This window comes from Medicago sativa, chromosome 6 (genome assembly GCF_051527215.1).
Source record: "Medicago sativa cultivar Bolivia chromosome 6, Bolivia_mono, whole genome shotgun sequence".
In the NCBI taxonomy this organism is placed as follows: Eukaryota; Viridiplantae; Streptophyta; class Magnoliopsida; order Fabales; family Fabaceae; genus Medicago; species Medicago sativa.
The window spans coordinates 62,719,360-62,740,349 of record NC_140754.1 but is presented as its reverse complement, the minus strand read 5'-3'; the positions used below and the strand labels follow the sequence as shown (position 1 = coordinate 62,740,349).

Sequence of the window (20,990 nt, the reverse complement as noted above, 5' to 3'; positions counted from 1 at the left end):
ACACAAACTTATACTACTTTTACTCTAAAGAATTTGAAGAGTCTAAGTTAACACTAAAGATAGAACATGCTCCTTAAAATACCTATTCATACACTTGCTTAAAGATTGCAACTGGGTGCTTTTCTCATTGGAGAATTTTCACAATAAAACAAGATGTGGGTATAGCAAGAACACAAGAAACCACTTTCATGTACAAGAAACAACTTTTAAAGAAGAGACAAAACAAAAAAATTTATGCCAAATTTTACATTAAAAACAAGCTACTAATCATGCCTTTTGCTATAAAAACACAACAAAAGAATAAAGTTCAAGGGAGTTTGGAAACACTACGACTCTAGACACTTTATTGTGCCCCCCCCCCCCCCCCCCAACTTAGGGGAAGCATTGTCCTCAATGATTCAAAAGAAAAAGAAAATTAAAAGAGAAGAAGAAGAAGTAGTAGAAGAAGAAGGGATGCGGAAAGATCACAATTTGCCGAAGAAAACGAAAAATTGAATTTTGGGGGACTCTCAGGCTGGCACGGCCGTGCCAACACCATCACGGGCCATGCCATCTCTCTGGCATTTTCATTATTTTTGAAGTTTCAGCTCGGCACGGCCGTGCCAACACCAGCACGGGCCGTGTCACCATTCTGACTTCCCATCTTCAATTTTTTCTTGCTTTTTCGAATCATAGTCTGACAATTACCTACAAAACAAAGGAAATAACAGGAAAAACAATTAAATGAGTGGGTTGCCTCCCACGAAGCGCTCTTTTACCGTCATTAGCTTGACAAAAGAAAATTTTAAGGAGGGTCAATAAAAGATTTCAATTGCCCCATAGGGATAGACCTTGCGGACTTGAAATGGACCAGACCACCTAGACCTTAGTTTTCCTGGAAAGTGCTTCATCCTAGAGTTAAAAAGTAGCACGAGGTCACCAATTTTGAAGTCCTTTTTAAGGATATGCTTATCATGCCATCTTTTTGTTCTTTCTTTATAAATGCGAGCATTCTCATAGGCATCTATCCTAAGTTCTTCTAACTCACTTAATTGAAGTTTTCTTTTTTGACCCGCTAAATTTGGGTCCAAGTTAAGGTTCCTTATCGCCCAATAAGCCTTGTGTTCAGCTCAACCGGGAGGTGACAAGATTTTCCATAAATTAGTTTAAAAGGAGTCATTCTAATGGGAGTCTTGTAGGCCGTCCGATAGGCCCAAAGAGCATCATCAAGTTTGCTTGACCAATCTTTCCTAGAGTTAGAAACTGTTTTTTCAAGTATGGCTTCTATTTGTCTATTTGGGACCTCAACTTGTCCACTAGTTTGTGGGTGATAGGGTGTCGCAATTTTATGTCTCACTCCATATTTTTGTAAAAGTTTTTTAAAATGTTTAGAAATGAAGTGAGACCCTCCATCGCTTACTACAACCCTTGGCACCCAAAACCTCGGAAAGATTATTTTTTTGAACAATTTCAAAACAACATGTGCATCATTGATGGGGGAGGCAATGGCCTCAACCCATTTTGACACATAGTCAACAGCCACCAATATGTATTGATTACCGAAAGAAGAAGGAAATGGCCCCATAAAATCAATACCCCATACATCGAAAATTTCAACTTCAAGGATGTTGTTTAAAGGCATTTCATTCCTTTTAGTAATATTACCGGTGCGTTGACATTTGTCACATTTAGAAACAAAGAGATGCACATCCTTAAAAAGTGATGGCCACCAGAAACCAGATTGAAGAATTTTGAAAGAAGTTTTTTGACTACTAGCGTGGCCACCATAGGAAGAGGAGTGACAATGGTGAAGAATTCTACTTACCTCACTTTTAGGGATGCATCTTCTGAAAACTCCATCCGAGCCTCTTTTGAAGAGGTAAGGATCATCCCAATAGTAGTGCTTGAGATCATGGAAGAATTTCTTCTTTTGTTGGTAACTCAATCCAGGTGGTAATACTCCTGCTGCAAGAAAATTAACAAAATCTGCATACCAAGGTGCGTTAGTTTGTGCCAATAAGAATAGTTGGTCATTCGGGAAAGAATTATCTAAAGGCAACTCGTCCTCATTGGGTTCCCTCAGGAGGGACAGGTGATCAGCTACAACATTTTCAATGCCCTTTTTATCTTTTATTCCAATGTCAAATTCTTGGAGGAGCAAAATCCATCGGATCAATATTGGCTTGACATCTTTTTTGTTTAACAAATACTTTATTGCCGAGTGATCTATGTAAATAATGATTTTTGATCCTAGCAAGTATGGCCTGAATTTGTCAATAGCATAGACTACTGCTAACAATTCTTTCTCTGTTGTAGCATAATTTACCTGTGCCCCATCAAGGGTCTTACTTGCATAATAAATGGCATGCATCTTCTTGTATTTTCTTTGTCCCAACACAGCCCCGACTGCATAGTCACTTGCATCACACATTATTTCAAAAGGTAAGTTCCAATCCGGTGGTTGTATAATTGGGGCAGTTACCAAAGCTTCTTTCAACCTGCAAAATGCCTTTAGGCATGCATCATCAAACACAAAATCTGCATCCTTTAGGAGCAAGCTTGTTAGTGGCTTAGTTATTGAAGAGAAATCTTTAATGAAACGACGGTAGAATCCCGCATGCCCTAGGAAATTTCTTACTTCCTTGACCGAAGTAGGAGGAGACATTTTTTCAATAATTTCAATTTTTGCTTTGTCTACCTCTATACCTCGTTCAGAGACTAAGTGTCCTAGAACAATTCTTTCTCTTACCATGAAGTGACACTTCTCCCAATTCAACACTAAGTTCACCTGTTCACATCTTTCCAAAACTCTTTCCAGGTTAGTCAAACAATTATCAAAACTAGATCCATGCACAGAAAAATCATCCATAAAAACTTCCATTATATTTTCAACAAAATCGGAAAAAATAGACATCATGCATCTTTGAAAAGTAGCGGGAGCATTACAAAGACCAAAAGGCATTCTCCTATAGGCAAAAGTGCCAAAGGGGCATGTGAAAGTAGTTTTCTCTTGGTCATTAGGATGAATAGGTATTTGGAAGAATCCATAATAACCATCTAAGTAACAAAAGTGTGAATGTTTAGCTAACCTTTCTAACATTTGGTCTATAAAAGGGAGTGTGAAGTGATCTTTACGGGTTGCTTTGTTAAGCTTCCTATAGTCAATACACATTCTCCAACCGGTGACGGTTCTAGTTGCAATGGATTCATTTTTATCATTTTTAATAACTGTGAGACCAACCTTTTTAGGCATTACTTGAATTGGGCTAACCCATTTGGAATCAGAAATTGGGTAAATAACACCTGCATCTAGGAGTTTTAAGACCTCTTTTTTCACAACTTCTTTCATGTTAGGGTTCAACCTTCTTTGATGTTCAACAGAGGGCTTATAGTCTTCCTCAAGTAATATCCTATGTGTACACAATGAGGGGTTTATTCCTTTAATGTCATCGATGGTATAACTTATAACTTTAGGATACTTCTTGAGGACATAAAGCAATTTTTCAGTTTCAACCTCATTTAGCTTAGCATTCACAATAACAGGGTAAGTTGAAATAGGGCCCAAGAATTCAAACCTCAAGCTTGGTGGGAGCGGTTTAAGCTCCACCTTTGGTGTCTCTTTTGGTGGAAGAGCTGGTTCTTCTTCCATTAGTTCTTCCACGCCCATACCTTCCATTGGAGGATTTTCATTCAACAACTTCTCATACTTTTTGGCATCTCCTTTTAACTTTGTACCTGCATCATTTGCTAAACATACCTCAAAGCCATCATGCGTAGTTGATGCTAATGAGCATTCTTTGACACAATGGTCAATTATATCTAACATGCAACAAGAGTCCTTAATGGAAGGATTTTTCATTAATTTAGCAAGCTCAAATTCAATAGTTTCCTTACCAACATTAAATGCTAACTTACCATTCTTAACATCAATTATAGCTCCAACGGTAGCAAGGAAGGGCCTTCCCAAAAGTAATGGTACTTGGTTATCCTCCTCTATTTCCATCACAACAAAATCTGCAGGGACATATATTTCTCCTACCTTGACAAGGACATCCTCTATGATTCCAGCTGGATACTTAATGGAACGGTCTGCTAATTGTAGGGTCATTCTTGTTGACTTATGTTCCCCCAATCCCAACCTTTCATAAAGAGATAAAGGCATTAAACTGACACTAGCCCCTAAGTCACACATTGCCTTTTTTACTATTTCAGGGCCTATGACACAGGGTATGGAGAAACTTCCTGGATCTTTAAGCTTTGGTGGCAATTTATTTTGGATGATGGCACTACATTCTTCCGTAAGGTTCATCGTTTCACTCTCCTCAATTTTCCTCTTTTTTGAAAGAATTTCTTTTAAAAATTTAGCATAGGTAGGCATCTGAGTTAGGACATCGGTGAAGGGAACATCAATGTAGATTTTATTCATCATTTCAATGAACTTTTTAAATTGCTCATCAAGCTTAGACTTGGCAAATCTCTGAGGGAAGGGAGTTTTTGGTTTGAAAGGGGGTGGTGTAGCTTCCTCACTTTGTGGTTTTTCTCCCTCCTCCCTAGTTTTCTCACCTTGTGGTTCACTATTCTCATTCTCAACCTCACTAGGCTTGACTCTTAAGGGGTCCTCTAGTTGCTTACCACTCCTAAGTGTAACAGCGTTCATTTTAGGTTGGCAAATTTCTTGGACAACTTGGGAGAGTTGAGTCTCTAAGATTTTGTTGTGAGAGGAAATAGAGTCTACTTTTGATGTAAGCGTAGCAAGAGAGTCATTCAAAAGTCTAGTTTGATCCATAAGCTCCTTGAGCTGTTCGGATTGATTAAAAAGATATTTTTCCATTAAAAGTTCAAGATTAGACTTTTGAATGACTTTTTGAACATTTGCATAACTAGGTGGTGTTGTTTCTTGGACCCAGGGGTTTCTCTTAAGGCTTTGGTTAAAACTTACTCCTTGGTCGTTTTGAATAAAATTTATTTGTTCAACACTACCTAGTTTGCGTTCACCGCATATTTTACAGAGGGAGGTCTAGAAGTAGAGGTGCTAGCACTAACATTCAGTTTTTTAAATTTGTGGGTTAGTGCATAAATCTTAGAAGCAAGGTGATCATAGTTAGACACTTCGTACATACCTGCCTTCATTTTGGGGGATGAAGACTTTGTAACGACCTCTTCGTCGGTCCATAGAAATAGATTTCGAGCCATGTCTTCAATCAAGGCGTAAGCTGTTTCGAAGTTCTTGTTCATTAAAGCACCACCTGCAGCTGCATCAACAGAGATTTTAGTAGCATATGACAAACCATTGTAAAAAGTGTGGATAATTAACCATTCCTCTAATCCATGGAGGGAGCAAGGTTTAAGAATTTCTTTAAAGCGCTCCCATGAATCATGAAGAGATTCCCCTTCTTTTTGAGTGAATTGGAAAAGCCTTGCCCTTAGTCGGCCGATTCTTGATGGGGGAAAGAAACGGATGAGAAATTCTCGCTTCATTTGATCCCATGAGGTGATGGAGCCAACTCTTAGGGAATGGAACCAAGTAAGAGCCTTGTCTTTTAGAGAAAAAGGGAAGAGATGCAGTCTTAAGGCTTCTTGGTTTGCCTTATATGTTACAGTGAGCCGCCAAAAAGTTGAGATATGGAGATTGGGATCCTCATCGCGGGATCCCGAAAAATAATATTGTTGCACCATCTTAAGTTGGGCAGGCTTAATTTCAAAATCTTCACCCTCAACCGTTGGATACACGATAATAGCATATGGCTCTTCCGTTGAAGGAATCACGTATTCCTTAAGAGCACGTTTTTCAGCCATGTCAGTATTATTTTTGTGCTTTCCAAGAAGTTAATGGTGAATAACTTGATAGAAAAGAATAAAAGAAAAATAAAAGAAGAAAAGAAAAGAAAAAGAAAAAGAATTCTAATCAAAAAGAAAAAGTCAATTAAATTAGTTAACTCCCCGGCAACGACGCCAAAAACTTGATAGAGCCAAACCGCAAGTGCATGGTCTATCGAAGTAATAGTAGTAAGAGAGAGTATCGTTCCACTAGGGAGTTGGTCAATCTAATTAACTTTAAAAGAATGATTAGAGGAGAAGAAAGTTTGTAAAAAGGAGGTTTAGTTGGCTGAAGGTAAATAACAATAATAAAAATAGCCTTAGGATCATTGGTTCGTCATAATAACAAATCTTTCACTACACAAGACTTTAACTTCTAATTTCATGGTTTACACCTTAATTTCTAAAGACTTATTTCCCTTTAGCCCCTAACCTTTCTGATGAAAGTCCGGTGAGAGTTTACCCCTAGTAACCAAGCCTATTTCGCTGACTTGATTACTAGAAGATGCTTATAAGGATTGAAACTACTTGTGTCTCAATAATTGCAAAGACTATTTCGCTGCCTTTGCAATTATTGTCTAGATTCACTTGTTCAAACATCAAAGCTCCGCTTTCGCTTTATGAATTGATGTTTGGGATGATGGATTAACAATTATCAAACCCTCCACTTTCGCTTCTACAGTTTGATAATGGTTAATTCATGTTAAACGGTGAATCTAAATTAGAAATTACGGTTACATGAAATTAGGGTTAAAGCTTGGTTCGTTAGGATTATGTCATTAGACTTTCCCAACAATCCCAAGACAAGAAGAAGTCTATTCACTCATGTTCATCGTAGACATGGGGTAAGAAGAGAGAAAGCGATAAAATAAATTGCGAGAAAGAAATAAAAGAAATAAAGGAACTTTATTGAAATAATTCACTAAAATATTCTAAGAAGAGGTGAATGTTTATGATGGAATGCTACTCTATTTATAGCTTTACAATTGACTTAAAATCTAAGCAACTATAAGGGCAATTCAGTAAAGCTGCAACAGGGTAACTTGGGCTTGAAGAAAAGCAGCAAAAGAGTATGCTGGGGGGTGGCACGGCCGTGCCACATGTTGGCACGGGCCGTGCCAAGCTTCTGACTTGGGGGAGACATATTTTTGTCTCGTATCTTCGTATTTTCGCACTATATTTGCTCCAGTCCTCTTTCTTTTGCTCCAAGACACCTTCCACCATATATTCGTTCCTAAAATAAAATAAAAATCAATTTGAAGTAAAAGATTTAAAAAGGAAATAAATTTGCAATAAAATAAAATAAAATCAAATCTAAATAAAACTAAACTAAATAATGCATTAAAATAGACTAATTTATGACTCATCACTACTTCAAGTCCAAACCATCCATCGTAACAGGTAACCTTCTGATGCTCATCTTTTTGTTTTTGTACTTGTGTTTCCTTTAGTTTCTGGTCTTTTTAGAAACCATAGGAATGCATGCCCTTAGGGCAGAAGTGTTTCCGACTCGGTGGTTTCCGCCGTGGGATATCGGAAGTCTTTGCAAATGTGTTGTCTGTTTACTATTAGCATTCAGAAGAACATTGGCGACAGGCTTAGACTTCGTCTATAAGCCTTTGGGTCTATTCGCCGGGATTTGATCTCCCTGATGTGTGAGTTGGGCTTGTCGTCCTTCTCAATTGAGACCAGATTCCTTTGCCTATCTGATGGCTTTCGAATTGGTGTGCCACTTTCTGCAACTCCCGGCCACCAAAGACCTTTTCTTTACCATTTTTTCCATTCATCGAAGCTTGGATGGGGACGGCGGATGCAATTGGGTGTCTTTTCGCCAACGTACCCCTTTATTCGAAGCTTTTAATAGCGGCACTTCTAGATTTCATGAGAGGTTCTTCCTGGTAAGACCTAAGACTGAGGCGGCAATCAACAGCGTTCTGAAATTGGTAGAATGCTCTCGCAAGGGAGTCGGCGTCGTGCCGACGCGAGTCCCGCGTTTCCATTTCTGCTGGAGTCGCGACCATCTCAAGCACGATCCTGCTATGTACCGACGTGATTATGATAGGTTGATTGATCGAGACCAGACAAGTCTCGCGAGGATCATCGAGTTTGTGAGGTCACTAAACCTCGTTTGATCGACACCCAATCTTTGGTGCTCTCTAAGAATCCCTTAACTCTTTTAGGTATGCTGGAACTGATGTTTGCTCTTGTTTCTCTATTCGCTTGAGTTTTTGACTAATGATTTGCCTTTGTTCCCACGTGCAGGAAAAAGGTCCAACATCCATTCCCTAGTGAGCAAGGTTAGCCAGAATGTTGGTGGATTAGGCAGTAGCATCATGAAGAGGGCTAAGCAACGTGAGCGGACGGCAGACGCCTGGTTTCTTGTCCGTGTGACTGAAGAGCCAGCCGAGGAGGAGGAAGAGGTTCCTCTTAAAAGGAGAAAGGTCGTGATGAGTCTATATTTAGTCTATTTTTATGCATTATTTAGTTTAGTTTTATTTAGATTTGAATTTCTTTTATTGCAATAATATTTCCTTTTTGAATCTTTTACTTTAAATTGCATTTTATTTTATTTCAGGAATGAATATATGGTGGAAGGTGTCTTGGAGCAAAAGAAAGAGGACTGGAGCAAATACAGTGCAGAAATACGAAGATACGGAGACAAAAATATGTTTTCGCAAAGTGAAGCTTGGCACGGCCCGTGCCAACATGTGGCACGGCCGTGCCACATCCCAGAACCTCTTTTGCTGCTTTTTCTTCGGGCCCAAGTTACTCTGTTGTAGTTTTACTGATTAGCCCTTATAGTTGCTTAGATTTTAAGTCAATTGTAAAGCTATAAATAGAGTAGCACTCCATCATAAACATTCATCTTTTGTTCTTGGAATAAAAGTTCACTTTATTGTTTTTATATTCTTCTTCTCCTTCTTCTCTATGTCTACAGTGAACATTAGTGAGTAGACTCTTCTTTGTCTTAGGATTGTTGGGAAAGTCTAATGATATAATCCTAACGAACCAAGCTTTAACCCTAATTCTATGTAACCGTAATTTCTAATTTAGATTCACCGTTTTAACATGGATTAACCATTATCAAACTGTAGAAGCGAAAGTGGAGGGTTTGATAATTGTTAATCCATCATCCCAAACATCAATTCATAAAGCGAGAGCAGAGCTTTGATGTTGGAACAAGTGAATCTAGACAATAATTGCAAAGGCAGCGAAATAGTCTTTGCAATTATTGAGACACAAGTAGTTTCAATCCTTATAAGCATCTTCTAGTAATCAAGTCAGCGAAATAGGCTTGGTTAATAGGGGTAAACTCTCACCGGACTTTCATCGGAAAGGTGAGGGGCTAAAGGGAAACTGGTCTTTAGAAATTAAGGTGTAAACCATGGAATTAGATGTTAAAGTCTTGTCTAGTGAAAGATTTGTTATTATGACAAACCGATAATCCCAAGGCTCTTTATTATTATTGTTATTTACCTTTAGCAATTAAACCTCCTTTTATAATATTTCTTCTCTTCTAATCATTCTTTAAAAATTAATTAAATTCATAACTCCCTAGTGGAACGATACTCTCGCTTACTACTATTACTTCGATAGACCGTGCACTTGCGGTTTGGCCTATCAGGTCGCGGCTCTTGACAAAGGCAAGCAAGTCCAAACCCAGGATGTGGTTCCCTCTGGAGGTGTCCCGCACGCCTACGAAGGCCTGCTCCATCTTCCCAAGGTATGGTCCCAGTCTGGTCGTTTCGGTCCTCAAGCGTCGCTTTATCTTGGCGACTCCGAGCTGAAAGCAATCCGTGACTTGGGGCCCGCTGGTCAATCGCATGCAGTGAACGAGGGGGTCGTTGGGGCGATGAGGGCTCTAGACGTTGCAGTATTCCTTAACAACTCATCCATGGAGGAGACTGTGCGTGCTGACGCCCTTGTTCGTGAGTGGGAGGAAGCGTCCAAGAGGATGACTGCCCTTGAAACAGAGGTGGCCGCTTTGAGGGCTAGTACTGCAGTCAAGGAGAAGAGGATTGCTTTGCTGGAGGAACAAGCTGAATCGGCATCTCGCTACCACCGTGAACTGAACGAGGTTCGTGCCAGGTTTGCTGCTGAGAAGAAAGCCCTTGAGGATGCCCTCCGTGATGCCACCCAGTTTGGAGAGGACAAGACTGAGGACACAGCTGTGCTAGGTCGTCCGACGTTGGTGTACAAGCTTGAAGAATTAAAGAGGAACCTCGTTGGTGCTGCACGTCATGGCTTCAACAATGCTATAGAGCAGCTTAAGGTGGTGAACCCTGGTGTACAGTTCTGCGTGGATGGACTCCATTTCTTGAAGTATGTTAGGAATGGCGAGATCGTTGAGCAGGATGATGATGGGCATGTTTGAAAAGCCCGGGCGTGTGTTGGCCTGTAATTCTTTTGCTTGATCGGCCTTTGCGCCATTAACATTATACGGCCCTTTGTGGCTCGTATGTATTTTGCTTATTTTGTTGATATTTGTTCTGAAATGCATGATTTATTTTCAAGTATAAGGCTTTTTAACACTGTTTGAAGTATATGTTTAGAGCGAACTATCTATCTTGTGTGTTTCACAGACTGCAATAATTTGTATGCTCTTTAACTGTATGACTTGTATTATTGTTCGCTCTGAAGTGCGGAGCTCTTAAGCCGAAGTTTGTTTTGTTGTGGTGGGATGGACTACCCCCGGCTGTCATTATTTCGACGAAGTGATTTAATGACTGGAAAGTTTACCATGCCCACCTAACTTCTTGTCACTTTGACTTTGATCAACGCTTTGCCCTTTTCTTCCTAGGCAGTTAGTTACTTTGTTTGGAAAGTTTTACCTTTGCATTGTCTTGCATGGAAGAGCTCGGGCAGAAGGTTTCCGACTGTTTACGCGGAGTATTAGTCGGAAGTACTGTACATCCAAGAGATTGTTTATCTGAATGTGTGTCCAAAGTTATGGACGTGTAACAGCGGATGAACGAAGAAATTATTCTAAGTTCAATGCACTGAGGCGTGAATCACCCATCGCGAGCTGGGGTTCTACCTAACATGCCGAGCAGTGATGTCGTAGCGGTAAGCGTACATACTGAGGAGTGAAAGAACTTATTGTGTAAATTCCTCTCATCCTTTTTCTTTTTGGATTTGGAGTGGCACGACTTTCCTCCTCCGTTTATTTGCTCGTTTGAGAGCACAAAGTTCGTTGTGTCGAACTGGGTATGTACACTAGAGTAAATTGGCGTTGTCTACCATCTAAGTGTAATACCTTTTGAGTTTTTCTGCATTCCAAGTCATTGGAATTGCGTTTTGGTGGAGATCTTCGAGTCTGTAAGCCCCCGTTTCGGTCTTCATCCGGATCCTGTAGGGGCCGTCCCAGTTGGCGACGAGTTTCCCTTCTTCAGAATCCTTATGGTTTCGCCGGAGGACAAGGTCGCCCACTTCGAATTCTCTTTTTATGACCTTTTTGCTGTGGCGAGCGGCTATTTTTTGTTTTAGCGCTGCCTCTCGTAGGGTTGCCCTGATCCTAACTTCGTCAACGAATTCGAGTTCTTCACGTAGATTTGCCGTATTGGCCGGGAAGTCAGTGCTGGCGTCCATACGCCATGTGAGTTCGGTTAGCTCAATGGGTAAAGCTGCCTCTGTCCCATATGTGAGTCGAAAAGGTGACTCGCCAGTGGTGGAATGGGGAGTAGTTCTATAAGCCCAAAGGACCGCGTGTAACTCTTCAGCCCACTCAGTTTTGGCCTTGTCCAGCCTTCTTCGTATCCCCCGTAAAATGACCCTGTTTGCAGCCACGGCGAGGCTGTTGGCTTGAGGGTGTTCGACGGAAGTGAAGCTTTGTTTGATGCCGATATTCCTTAGGTAGTCCTGGAACCTTTGGTCCGTGAACTGTGTAGCATTGTCGGATATGGCTAGAGCAGGTACTCCGAACCTTGCTAGGATGTTTCTCTTGAAGAAACGGAGTACGTTTTTAGCTGTGAGTTTAGCCAGTGGTTCGGCATCGATCCACTTTGTTGAGTGGTCGATGCGACTACGAGGTATTTTAGCTGTCCGACGACTTTAGGGAACGGTCCCAGAAGGTCGATGCCCCACCAAGCAAAGGACCAAGGAGACACCAAAGACGTTAGCTCAGCGGGAGGTGCTAGATGCATGTCCCCATGTCGCTGGCATTTATCGCAGAGGTTTACGTAATCTAGGGCGTCTTTTAACATGGAGGGCCAATAGTACCCTGCTCGTAGGACCTTTGTCATACCCCAATTTTTGACCTAAGGATCATACGTTCATACTCCGACACGTGTCGTTTGACCCCGACCAATCTCAGTTTTTTTTTTTTTCAGTTGAAATTTCGGCAGATATGTATTTTAAAATACATCATTTACCGAAAGAGACAATTTTATTTTCTTGTTTTATTTATTTTACTTTATTCTTTTTTTTTTCATTTATTTTATATTTAGTTTTTTTATTATTTATTATATATATGTGTGTATCGTAAGTGACATTTTTTTCCCTTCATATAACTTTCTTTTTTTTCATTTTTATTTATTTATTTGTTTAAGTCATTTGGGTCCCATTTACTACAAACATCCAGCAAACAAGCATTTTTTTTCCTCCCCAATTCAAGCCACTTTTGTCTGCCATTTTCACAAATACAACACTATAAATTGAACCTGCAGAGAACACAACGGAGGAGGGTTTTTTACAGTAACACACATAGAGAATCCATCACAAAAATCCATCATACAAAACCACACACACAACTTCATCAAAACCCAAATATTATAAACCCACAACCATACACTTACAAACCGCAGCCATAAATTAAACCACACAATACTCACGCATTTTCAATCACACAAACAGCACATCACAGTCACAACCACAACACAAAATTCATCACAAAATCAATTTTAAATCACAAAGAAACATCACACAAACATCACAAGCACCGAAACTCAAACACAAATCCGTACTCTCATCACCATAACTGAACCACTTTAAACTCCAAGAGGTAGTATTTTCTTTTCATTTAGATCTAAGTTTGTGGGTGTGTGCTGTTAAATTTTATAGTATAGAGGAAGAAAGGACAAAGGAAAAAAAATATAAAAAAAAGGGTGAGTTTGACCTTCCGGCGCGGTGGCGCCGCCACTTTGGCCGGCCAATCACCGTCGCCGGAATCTGGGTTCATAAGAACCCTGCCGGAAGGTTGTTGTTTGTTCATGAGAGGGAAGAGAGAAAATTTTTGGGAAAGGAAGTGAAGAAAGAGAAATACAAGTGCAAATGAGGTTTCAACAGCAAAAAAAATCAATTTTATACCTCTTAAGCCTTGGGCCCAACGAATTTGCTCTTGGCCCAACTCCATTTATTATTCTGTTTTCATCTTTCTCAACAGATTTACTCCCGGCACCCCCCTTTTTACTACTGTTTGCATCCACCTGCATTTTATCTCATTTCTTTCATGCATTTTAGTTTTCTTAGCGTTTTTTATTTCCGTTATCATGCATTTTTTACTCTCATCACATCTTAGTATTTATAAATTATGTCGTTATGCATATTTAATTTATGTCACTTATTTTATCGCAAGATGTAGAATGTACTTAGGTCAAATGTAACACAAAAATAATGAAAAATAGTGGGTGTGCGTGCGTTTTATTTATCGTTTTATATGTTATTATTAGGGACTATGTGGCGGTCTAACGACACTACAAGTCCACACGCTTTATTTTCTCGCTCCGTTAGCTTCATTTTCTACTTCAATCATTATTCAAAAATAACAAAAAACATGCAAATATGTCTAAACAAAAAAAATATTTTCATAAATAAATCTTGATCTTAAATCAAGTGATCGTCTTTTTATGTTCCTTTCTTAATCAAATCATCAATCAATGCTAATTCTATTTTGAGTCTTCTTTCTTTAATATAAAAAATACAAACAAATTCCAATTTGCCATTTGGTTTTTCTTTTTAAAACCTTTGTCAAAAACTATTAAAAAACACAAAACAAATCAAACGTCAATTTTCAACCCCGAACTACGAGGTTTTGATCCTTCACGGGTACGTAGGCAGAGGATATGTTTCCTTCCAAATCAATAAAAAATGTAGATAATTAGGTCTCTATTTTCTTTTATCATTTCAAATTCCATTTTTAAAAGCAAGCAAGTTTATAGCACAAAAGTTAAATAAAATCAAGAGGTTCTCGTAGAGTACTACGAATATTTAGGGTGCTTAAAACCTTCCCTAAATATAACTAACCCCCGAACCCTTAATCCCTTAAAAACGTGGTATTTGAACCTTTTTCCACTTTCTTTTGAAAAGAATTAAATGTTCAGTCGTGAAATCAAAAGTGGGTCTTTGACCGGCCGAAAAATGACGCGACAGAAATGGCGACTTCACTGGGGACTTGCAGTTAGAGGGTTGAGCCTAACTTGGCTTTATTTAATTTTTTTGCTATAACTTGCTTAAAAAAATAAAATATAAAAGATGGAAATACGTGTATATCTGTTCATCCTTCTTCTTTCTCCTTTCTAACGTGAGTGGAGAAATAAGTCCTACACCCGGACTTGAGAGAAATTTAAGATAGGACGGTGGTATAATCATAGTGCCTTGCCAAGAGTGAATTTTGGTTTGCGACACATGTGATAACCCCACTCAACTTAGGAATCTTGGAAGTATACTATGTTGGCATGAGTATTCGTGTTTGGCATGTTATTTTCAAGTGACTGTCGAAAGTTGAGGACCTTTAGTTACCTTTAACCCCTCTTGGCCTTTTAGGACGTGGTGCGGTGGCTAATCATGAGTAATCTTGGTTTAGTCGACACGCGATACCACACTCAGACGAGACTTTCTTACGAATATTATTGGAATGGAAGTATTTCCGTAACCTGATAGTGTTCGGAAGTGGTTGATAACTCTGGGAACTTGGTAGAACCCGTGATACATGTACATTTGAAAACCATAGTCCTCACCAATGGCGTTTTTACCCTTGACTCCATCATTATGGGCCTAACCTCACTGTGTTTTCACCGTTTGTGTAGCATATTCATGCATACATGCATTCATTCATAAAACCTTCTTTTTCATCATCAAAATATCGAAGGACTTATATGAACTTTCTCTTTTGTAAACATCATAGATGGAAATTCCTACAAGAAACACTAGGAAGTATACTTTCCAGGAGCCAGATGTGGCTAAATTAAGGGAGCTAGGGAGGAAGGTAGCTAGCCAGGATGATTTTCGCGAACTTCGTGGGAAACTGCTGGATATCCTCAAGGTAGATGTTACGAAAGGCGTCTTGGAGACTTTGGTTCAATTTTATGACCGTCATTGTCACTGTTTTACTTTCCCAGACTATCAGCTTGTCCCTACACTAGAAGAGTACTCTCATTTGATCGGTATAACCGTGCTTAACAAAGTACCTTTCAGCGGCCTTGAACCCAATCCCAAAGCCACAACCATTGCTAAAGCCCTCCATCTTGAAGCCTCCATCGTAAGAGATAATCTTATTGTCCAAACCAAAGGGGGTCCCTCAGGCTTCTCCACCGATTTCCTCTACGATCAGGCTTCCACTTTTGAACAGTCTGGCGCAAACCATGCCTTTTACTCTGTCTTAGCCTTACTTATCTATGGTCTTGTGCTTTTCCCGAACATTCCTAATTTTGTTGACATCCGTGCCATCCAAGTTTTCCTTACCAAAAACCCCGTCCCTACTCTTCTAGCAAACACCTACCATTCCATCCATGATCGAACTCTTGCAACTCGTGGAGCTATCCTTTGTTGTGCACCTTTACTCTACAAATGGTTCGTCTCTCATCTACCTCAACCCCGCTCTTTCATAGCCAACCTTGAAGGTACTCCCTGGTCTAAAAAAATCATGGCCTTAACAACAGCTGATATAGTTTGGTACCATCCAACCTGGGATGATGGGACAGTCATTATCAGATGTGGTGACTATCCCAATGTACCTCTCATTGGTCTGGAGGGAGGAATTAGCTACAATCCCGTCCTTGCCCGACATCAATTGGGATACCCGATGAAGACACAACCAAGTAACCTGGCTTTAACCAATGAGTTCTACTGCAATGACGGTAATCACCTGGGTAAAAGGGAGGAATTTGTGCAAGCTTGGCGGAGTATTCACAGACTTAACAGGAACCAACTGGGAAAAAGGGACAATTTTCTGCATGGATCTTACACTCAGTGGGTCATCAGTAAAGCTATCCAGAATCAGATGCCTTACACATTACCAAGGCTTGTATCCGCAACAATTCCATCTTCATCATTACCTTTACCCTCTAAGACTCTGGGAGAGCACCAAGAACAATTGACTGATAAAGACCGAGAAATTGCCACTTGGAAAAGGAAATATGACGAGGCTATGCTCATGATGGAAGATAAAAATGAAGAAATAAGGAAGCAAGAAAGTGTGATTCTCAAATTAGGGCAACAGATGATCGAGAGAGATGATCTACTCCAGGAGAAGGACAGGCTGCTTAAAAAGCATATCACTAGGAAGCAGCGCATGGATTCCATGGATTTGTTTGACAGTCCACACCCAGATTTTGAGGAGTAGTCCACTACAAGAGCTCAAGAGATTCCCAGTTGTTTCACCACTTTATGTTATTTTCTAGCTTTTTGTGATGTACTTTGGAGTCTATCCCTTGGCTCGGTTTTGTTAAAAGGGAATTATCTTGTAGTACTTTGATTATTCAATGGAATTTTCAATTATGATGTTTACAAATTTGCTTTTATAAGTCCTTCGATAAATAAAAATTAGCATTTTCGCATAAACATATCATGCATCATTTTGCATTTCATGGTCTCAAAACCAAAGTCTCACACAAATTTTCTTTTCCAGAAAAAAATCAGTCCATTTCAAAAGGTGGCCCCACGTATCATCTACAAGCCTACCCGCACTATCTACACTCGAGCAAACGTTAGGAAGAAGATGGATTCTCTCGAACATGAAAACCGAGTGCTCCGTGAAGAAATGACAGCCATGCAGGCTAAGATGGACGAAATGGCTGAAGTAATGAAGACAATGGCGGAGGCGCAGGTCCAAGCTCAAGTCCAAGCTCAAGCACAAGCTCAAGCCCAAGCCCAAGCGTTGGCTCAAGCACTAGCTCAAGCACAAGCACCACCGCCTCCTCCTCCTATCAGAACTCAGGCTGAAACATCTGCAGCCCCTGAATGGACCATATGTGCCAATACTCCAACACCCTCTGCTCCGCAGCGCTCTGCACCTCAGTTCTCGCCCTTTACTGCTGGTGAAATACTCCGCCCCATTGCTTGTGAAGCTTCGAATTCTATGCCAGAAGGTCGTCCTTGGGGTGTGCCTGTATGTCTCAGTGAAGTATTTCGCCCTGTTATTTCAGAAATTCCGATGCCTACTCAGCAAAATGCAGCTTATGTTCCTCCGCCTCTTGTAAGAGCTCCTCCAGCCGCTATGACCTATTCAGCACCTGTGATGCATACCATTCCACAAGAAGAAGAGCCCATCTACCATTCAGGGGATATGGAAGCCTATGATAGAGTCAATGACTTACAACAAAAATATGATGAAATTCAGCGAGATGTGAAAGCCCTCCATGGAAAGAAAAGGTTTGGGAAGACTGCTTACGATCTCTGTTTGGTGTCGGACGTCCAAATACCCCACAAATTCAAAGTCCCGGATTTCGAGAAGTATAAAGGGAAATCTTGCCCTGAGGAGCATCTGACAATGTATGTGAGAAGGATGTCAGCATATGCCAAGGATGCCAAGGATGACAAGGTCCTTATCTATTTCTTTCATGAAAGTTTGGCTAGTCCTGCCTCAAAATGGTACATGAATCTAGATAAAACAAATATCCAAACTTTCCAAGATCTGTGTGATGCTTTTGTGGAGCAATACAGTTACAATGTGGATATGGCCCCAGATCGAAGTGACCTACAAGCTATGACTCAGGGAGACAAAGAAACATTCAAAGAGTATGCCCAGCGGTGGAGGGATGCCGCTGCCCAAGTCAGCCCGCGCATAGAAGAGAAGGAGATGACCAAGCTCTTCTTAAAAACTCTCAATCAGTTTTATTATGTGAATATGGTCGGAAGTACTCCCAAGGACTTTGCTGAGATGGTTGCTACGGGTGTACGGTTGGAAGAAGGAGTCCGAGAAGGACGTTTAGTAAAAGAAGGGACATCTGCAAGTGGAACCAAGAAGTTTGGGAATCACCTCCCGAAAAAGAAAGAACAAGAGGTCGGTATGGTGGCCCATGGGAGGCCTCAACAAAATTATCCAGCCTATCAACACATTGCTGCCATCACACCTGCTACCAATACCATCCAACCACCAAATGGCCAACCACAATTCTCACAATATCCACAACAACCTCAATTCCCACAATATCCCCCACAACAATATCCCCAACATCAACAATATCCTCAACAACAACAATACCTTCCACAATATCCCCAACAACCATACCAACAATATCTTCAACAACCATACCAACAATATCCCCAACAACCATACCAACAACAAAAGCCTCGGCCACAAAATACCAGATTAAAAATTGACCCAATTCCTGTGACATATGCAGAGTTACTCCCAGGGTTGCTCAGTAAGAATTTGGTTCAACTTAGAGCACCTCTTCCAGTGCCAGAGAAACCACCGGCATGGTATAAACCTCACCAGACTTGTGCTTTTCACCAAGGGTCCCCAGGTCATGATACTGAGAACTGTTATGCCTTGAAGAATGCAGTCCAGAAGCTGATCGATGACAATAAGATAACCTTCACAGACTCAGCACCAAATGTTCGAACCAATCCGTTGCCAAACCATGGTACCGCAACTGTCAACATGATCGAAGATTGCCAGAAGACTCATCTCATCCTGAACGTCCAACACATCCGGACACCTTTGGTCCCTATACATACCAAGATGTGTCAAGCGTCTCTCTTTGAACATGATCATGCCGCCTGTGAAGTGTGTCTTCTAGATCCTCAAGGTTGTCAGAAAGTAAAAGATGATATTCAAGGACTTTTAGACCAAGGAGAACTTGTTGTTGAAAGAAAGTGTGATGATGTATGTGTTATAACTTCAGAGGAGCCTTTGGAGATATTCTACGACAGTCGAAAGTCAGTTGCTGCTCCTCTAGTGATCTGTTTGCCTGGTCCGATGCCTTATGCTTCTGAGAAAGCCATTCCTTATAAGTACAATGCCACTATGATAGAGGACGGTCGTGAAGTTCCAATACCACCTTTGCCGTCTGTAGGGAAGGTCGCTGAAGTCAGTAGAGTGCTAAGAAATGGGCGTATTGTTCCTGTGGTGCTCCCAAAGAAAGCTAGTGCTCCGGTAATCGAGGAGACCCAAGCTAAAGATCCCAGTGCAGTCAAAGATATCGGTCAGTCTAGTGGGACCAATGCAAATTCTGAGATTGATGAGATTCTCAAGCTAATCAAGAAGAGTGAGTACAAGGTGGTTGATCAACTGATGCAGACTCCATCAAAGATATCTATAATGTCGCTACTGCTGAATTCTGATGCTCACAAGGAGGCTTTAATGAAGGTCCTGGAACAAGCTTTTGTGGACTACGATGTGACTGTTGGTCAATTCGGAGGAATAGTGGGGAACATCACTGCATGCAACAACCTGAGTTTCAGTGATGAGGAACTTCCGAAAGAAGGAAGGAACCATAATCTGGCTTTGCACATATCTGTGAATTGTAAGACCGACACTTTGTCAAATGTGCTGATAGACACCGGTTCGTCTCTAAATGTGATGGCCAAAACAACTTATGACCAGCTCTCTTACAAGGGTACACCTTTAAGACGAAGTGAGGTAATGGTAAAGGCTTTTGATGGTTCGAGGAAGGATGTCCATGGGGAGGTGGATCTGCCTATTACAGTTGGGCCGCAGATCTTCCAGATTACATTTCAAGTGATAGACATCCGAGCATCATACAGTTGCTTGCTAGGTCGCCCTTGGATTCATAAAGCTGGGGCAGTAACCTCTACATTACACCAGAAGCTGAAGTTTGTGCATAATGGGAAGCTGATAACTGTGAATGGGGAAGAAGCCCTGTTAGTAAGCCATTTGTCGTCTTTCTCTTTTATCAAGGCCGACAGTGTTGAGGGGACGTCATTCCAGGGGCTTGCCGTGGAAAAAGAGAATACCAAGAAGAGTGAAGCATCTATTTCCTCTCTAAAAGATGCTCAGAGCATAGTACAAGCTGGAGGATCTGCAAGCTGGGGGAAGTTGATAGAATTGCCAGAGAACAAGCGTCGAGAAGGTCTGGGTTTCTCTCCGTCAACTGATTTGCCTTGGAATGTCGTCGTGACAGCAAGAGATACTTTCCACAGTGCGGGCTTTATTAATGCCATGTCAGAAGCCAATGATATCATTGAAGACAATCCTGAGGGGATACCACAAAGCTTCGTGACTCACGGAGGGTCTAGCCACAATTGGGTCGCTGTAGATGTTCCTTTCGTTGCTCACTTGACCAAGTAATGCATTTGTTTTTTATGTTTTTTTTTCAAAAAAAAAATCCTTTCGCCCCGCACCAAGCGAAAGTGAATCTATCTAGGGCCCTTTGCTTCAAGAAATTATCATCATTTAAATAACAATGTCGTTTTGTTCCCGACTTTTGTTTTATTTTTCTTTTGTGCTTTTTCTGAAAAAATGGTAAAAAAAAAAAACCAAAAAAAAATATAATTTACCTTCAAAAAATCTGCATGTACTTATTTTCTAAAATCATCAATCATGTGTGCAGATTAAACATCAATGAACCCTTTGAACAACATAGCCCTATGATCTCTCCCAACTTTGAATCCCCTGTGTTTGAGGCGGAAGAGGAAGAGAATGAAGAGATTCCCGATGAAATCTCTCGGTTACTTGAACGAGAAAGAAATGCCATTCAGCCTTATGGGGAAGTAATAGAGGTGATCAACTTGGGTACTGAAGAAGACAAGAAGGAGGTCAAGATTGGGGCATCACTTGAAGCAAGTGTCAAGAAGCGAGTAATAAAACTTCTCAGAGAATATGTTGATATATTTGCTTGGTCGTACAGAGATATGCCAGGCCTAGATACTGATATTGTGATGCACCGTTTGCCGTTGAAACCTGAATGCCCGCCAATCAAGCAGAAGTTGAGGAGAACCCGTCCTGACATGGCCCTCAAGATTAAAGAAGAAGTGCAGAAACAGATTGATGCAGGTTTCCTTGTCACATCAGA

General features: G+C 40.7%; 3 protein-coding genes and 1 non-coding gene across 4 annotated transcripts; 3 read left to right on the top strand and 1 right to left on the bottom strand.

Moving 5' to 3' along the window:
- Positions 1-1,081: 1,081 nt before the first annotated feature.
- Positions 1,082-4,850, bottom strand: LOC146916182 (uncharacterized). The gene is made up of 4 exons (XM_085721563.1): positions 4,346-4,850; positions 3,221-4,300; positions 2,329-2,767; positions 1,082-1,965 (listed from the first exon to the last, which is right to left on the bottom strand). The coding sequence occupies exons 1-4, from the start codon at positions 4,808-4,810 to the stop codon at positions 1,082-1,084; spliced, it is 2,868 nt and encodes a 955-aa protein (XP_085577689.1). The 5' UTR covers positions 4,811-4,850.
- A 452-nt stretch (positions 4,851-5,302) lies between these two features.
- Positions 5,303-5,409, top strand: LOC146916181 (small nucleolar RNA R71). The gene has a single exon (XR_015017257.1). It is a non-coding gene; the product is annotated as a small nucleolar RNA R71 (small nucleolar RNA).
- Positions 5,410-12,367: 6,958 nt separating this feature from the next.
- On the top strand, positions 12,368-16,522 carry LOC146916180 (uncharacterized). The gene is made up of 2 exons (XM_085718332.1): positions 12,368-12,796; positions 14,918-16,522. The coding sequence occupies exon 2, from the start codon at positions 14,918-14,920 to the stop codon at positions 16,352-16,354; it is 1,437 nt and encodes a 478-aa protein (XP_085574458.1). The 5' UTR covers positions 12,368-12,796; the 3' UTR covers positions 16,355-16,522.
- A 124-nt stretch (positions 16,523-16,646) lies between these two features.
- LOC146916179 (uncharacterized) lies at positions 16,647-20,790 on the top strand. Its single transcript, XM_085718331.1, has one exon. It carries the CDS (start codon positions 16,730-16,732, stop codon positions 20,264-20,266), a length of 3,537 nt encoding a protein of 1,178 aa, XP_085574457.1. The 5' UTR covers positions 16,647-16,729; the 3' UTR covers positions 20,267-20,790.
- The last annotated feature ends 200 nt before the right edge of the window (positions 20,791-20,990 follow it).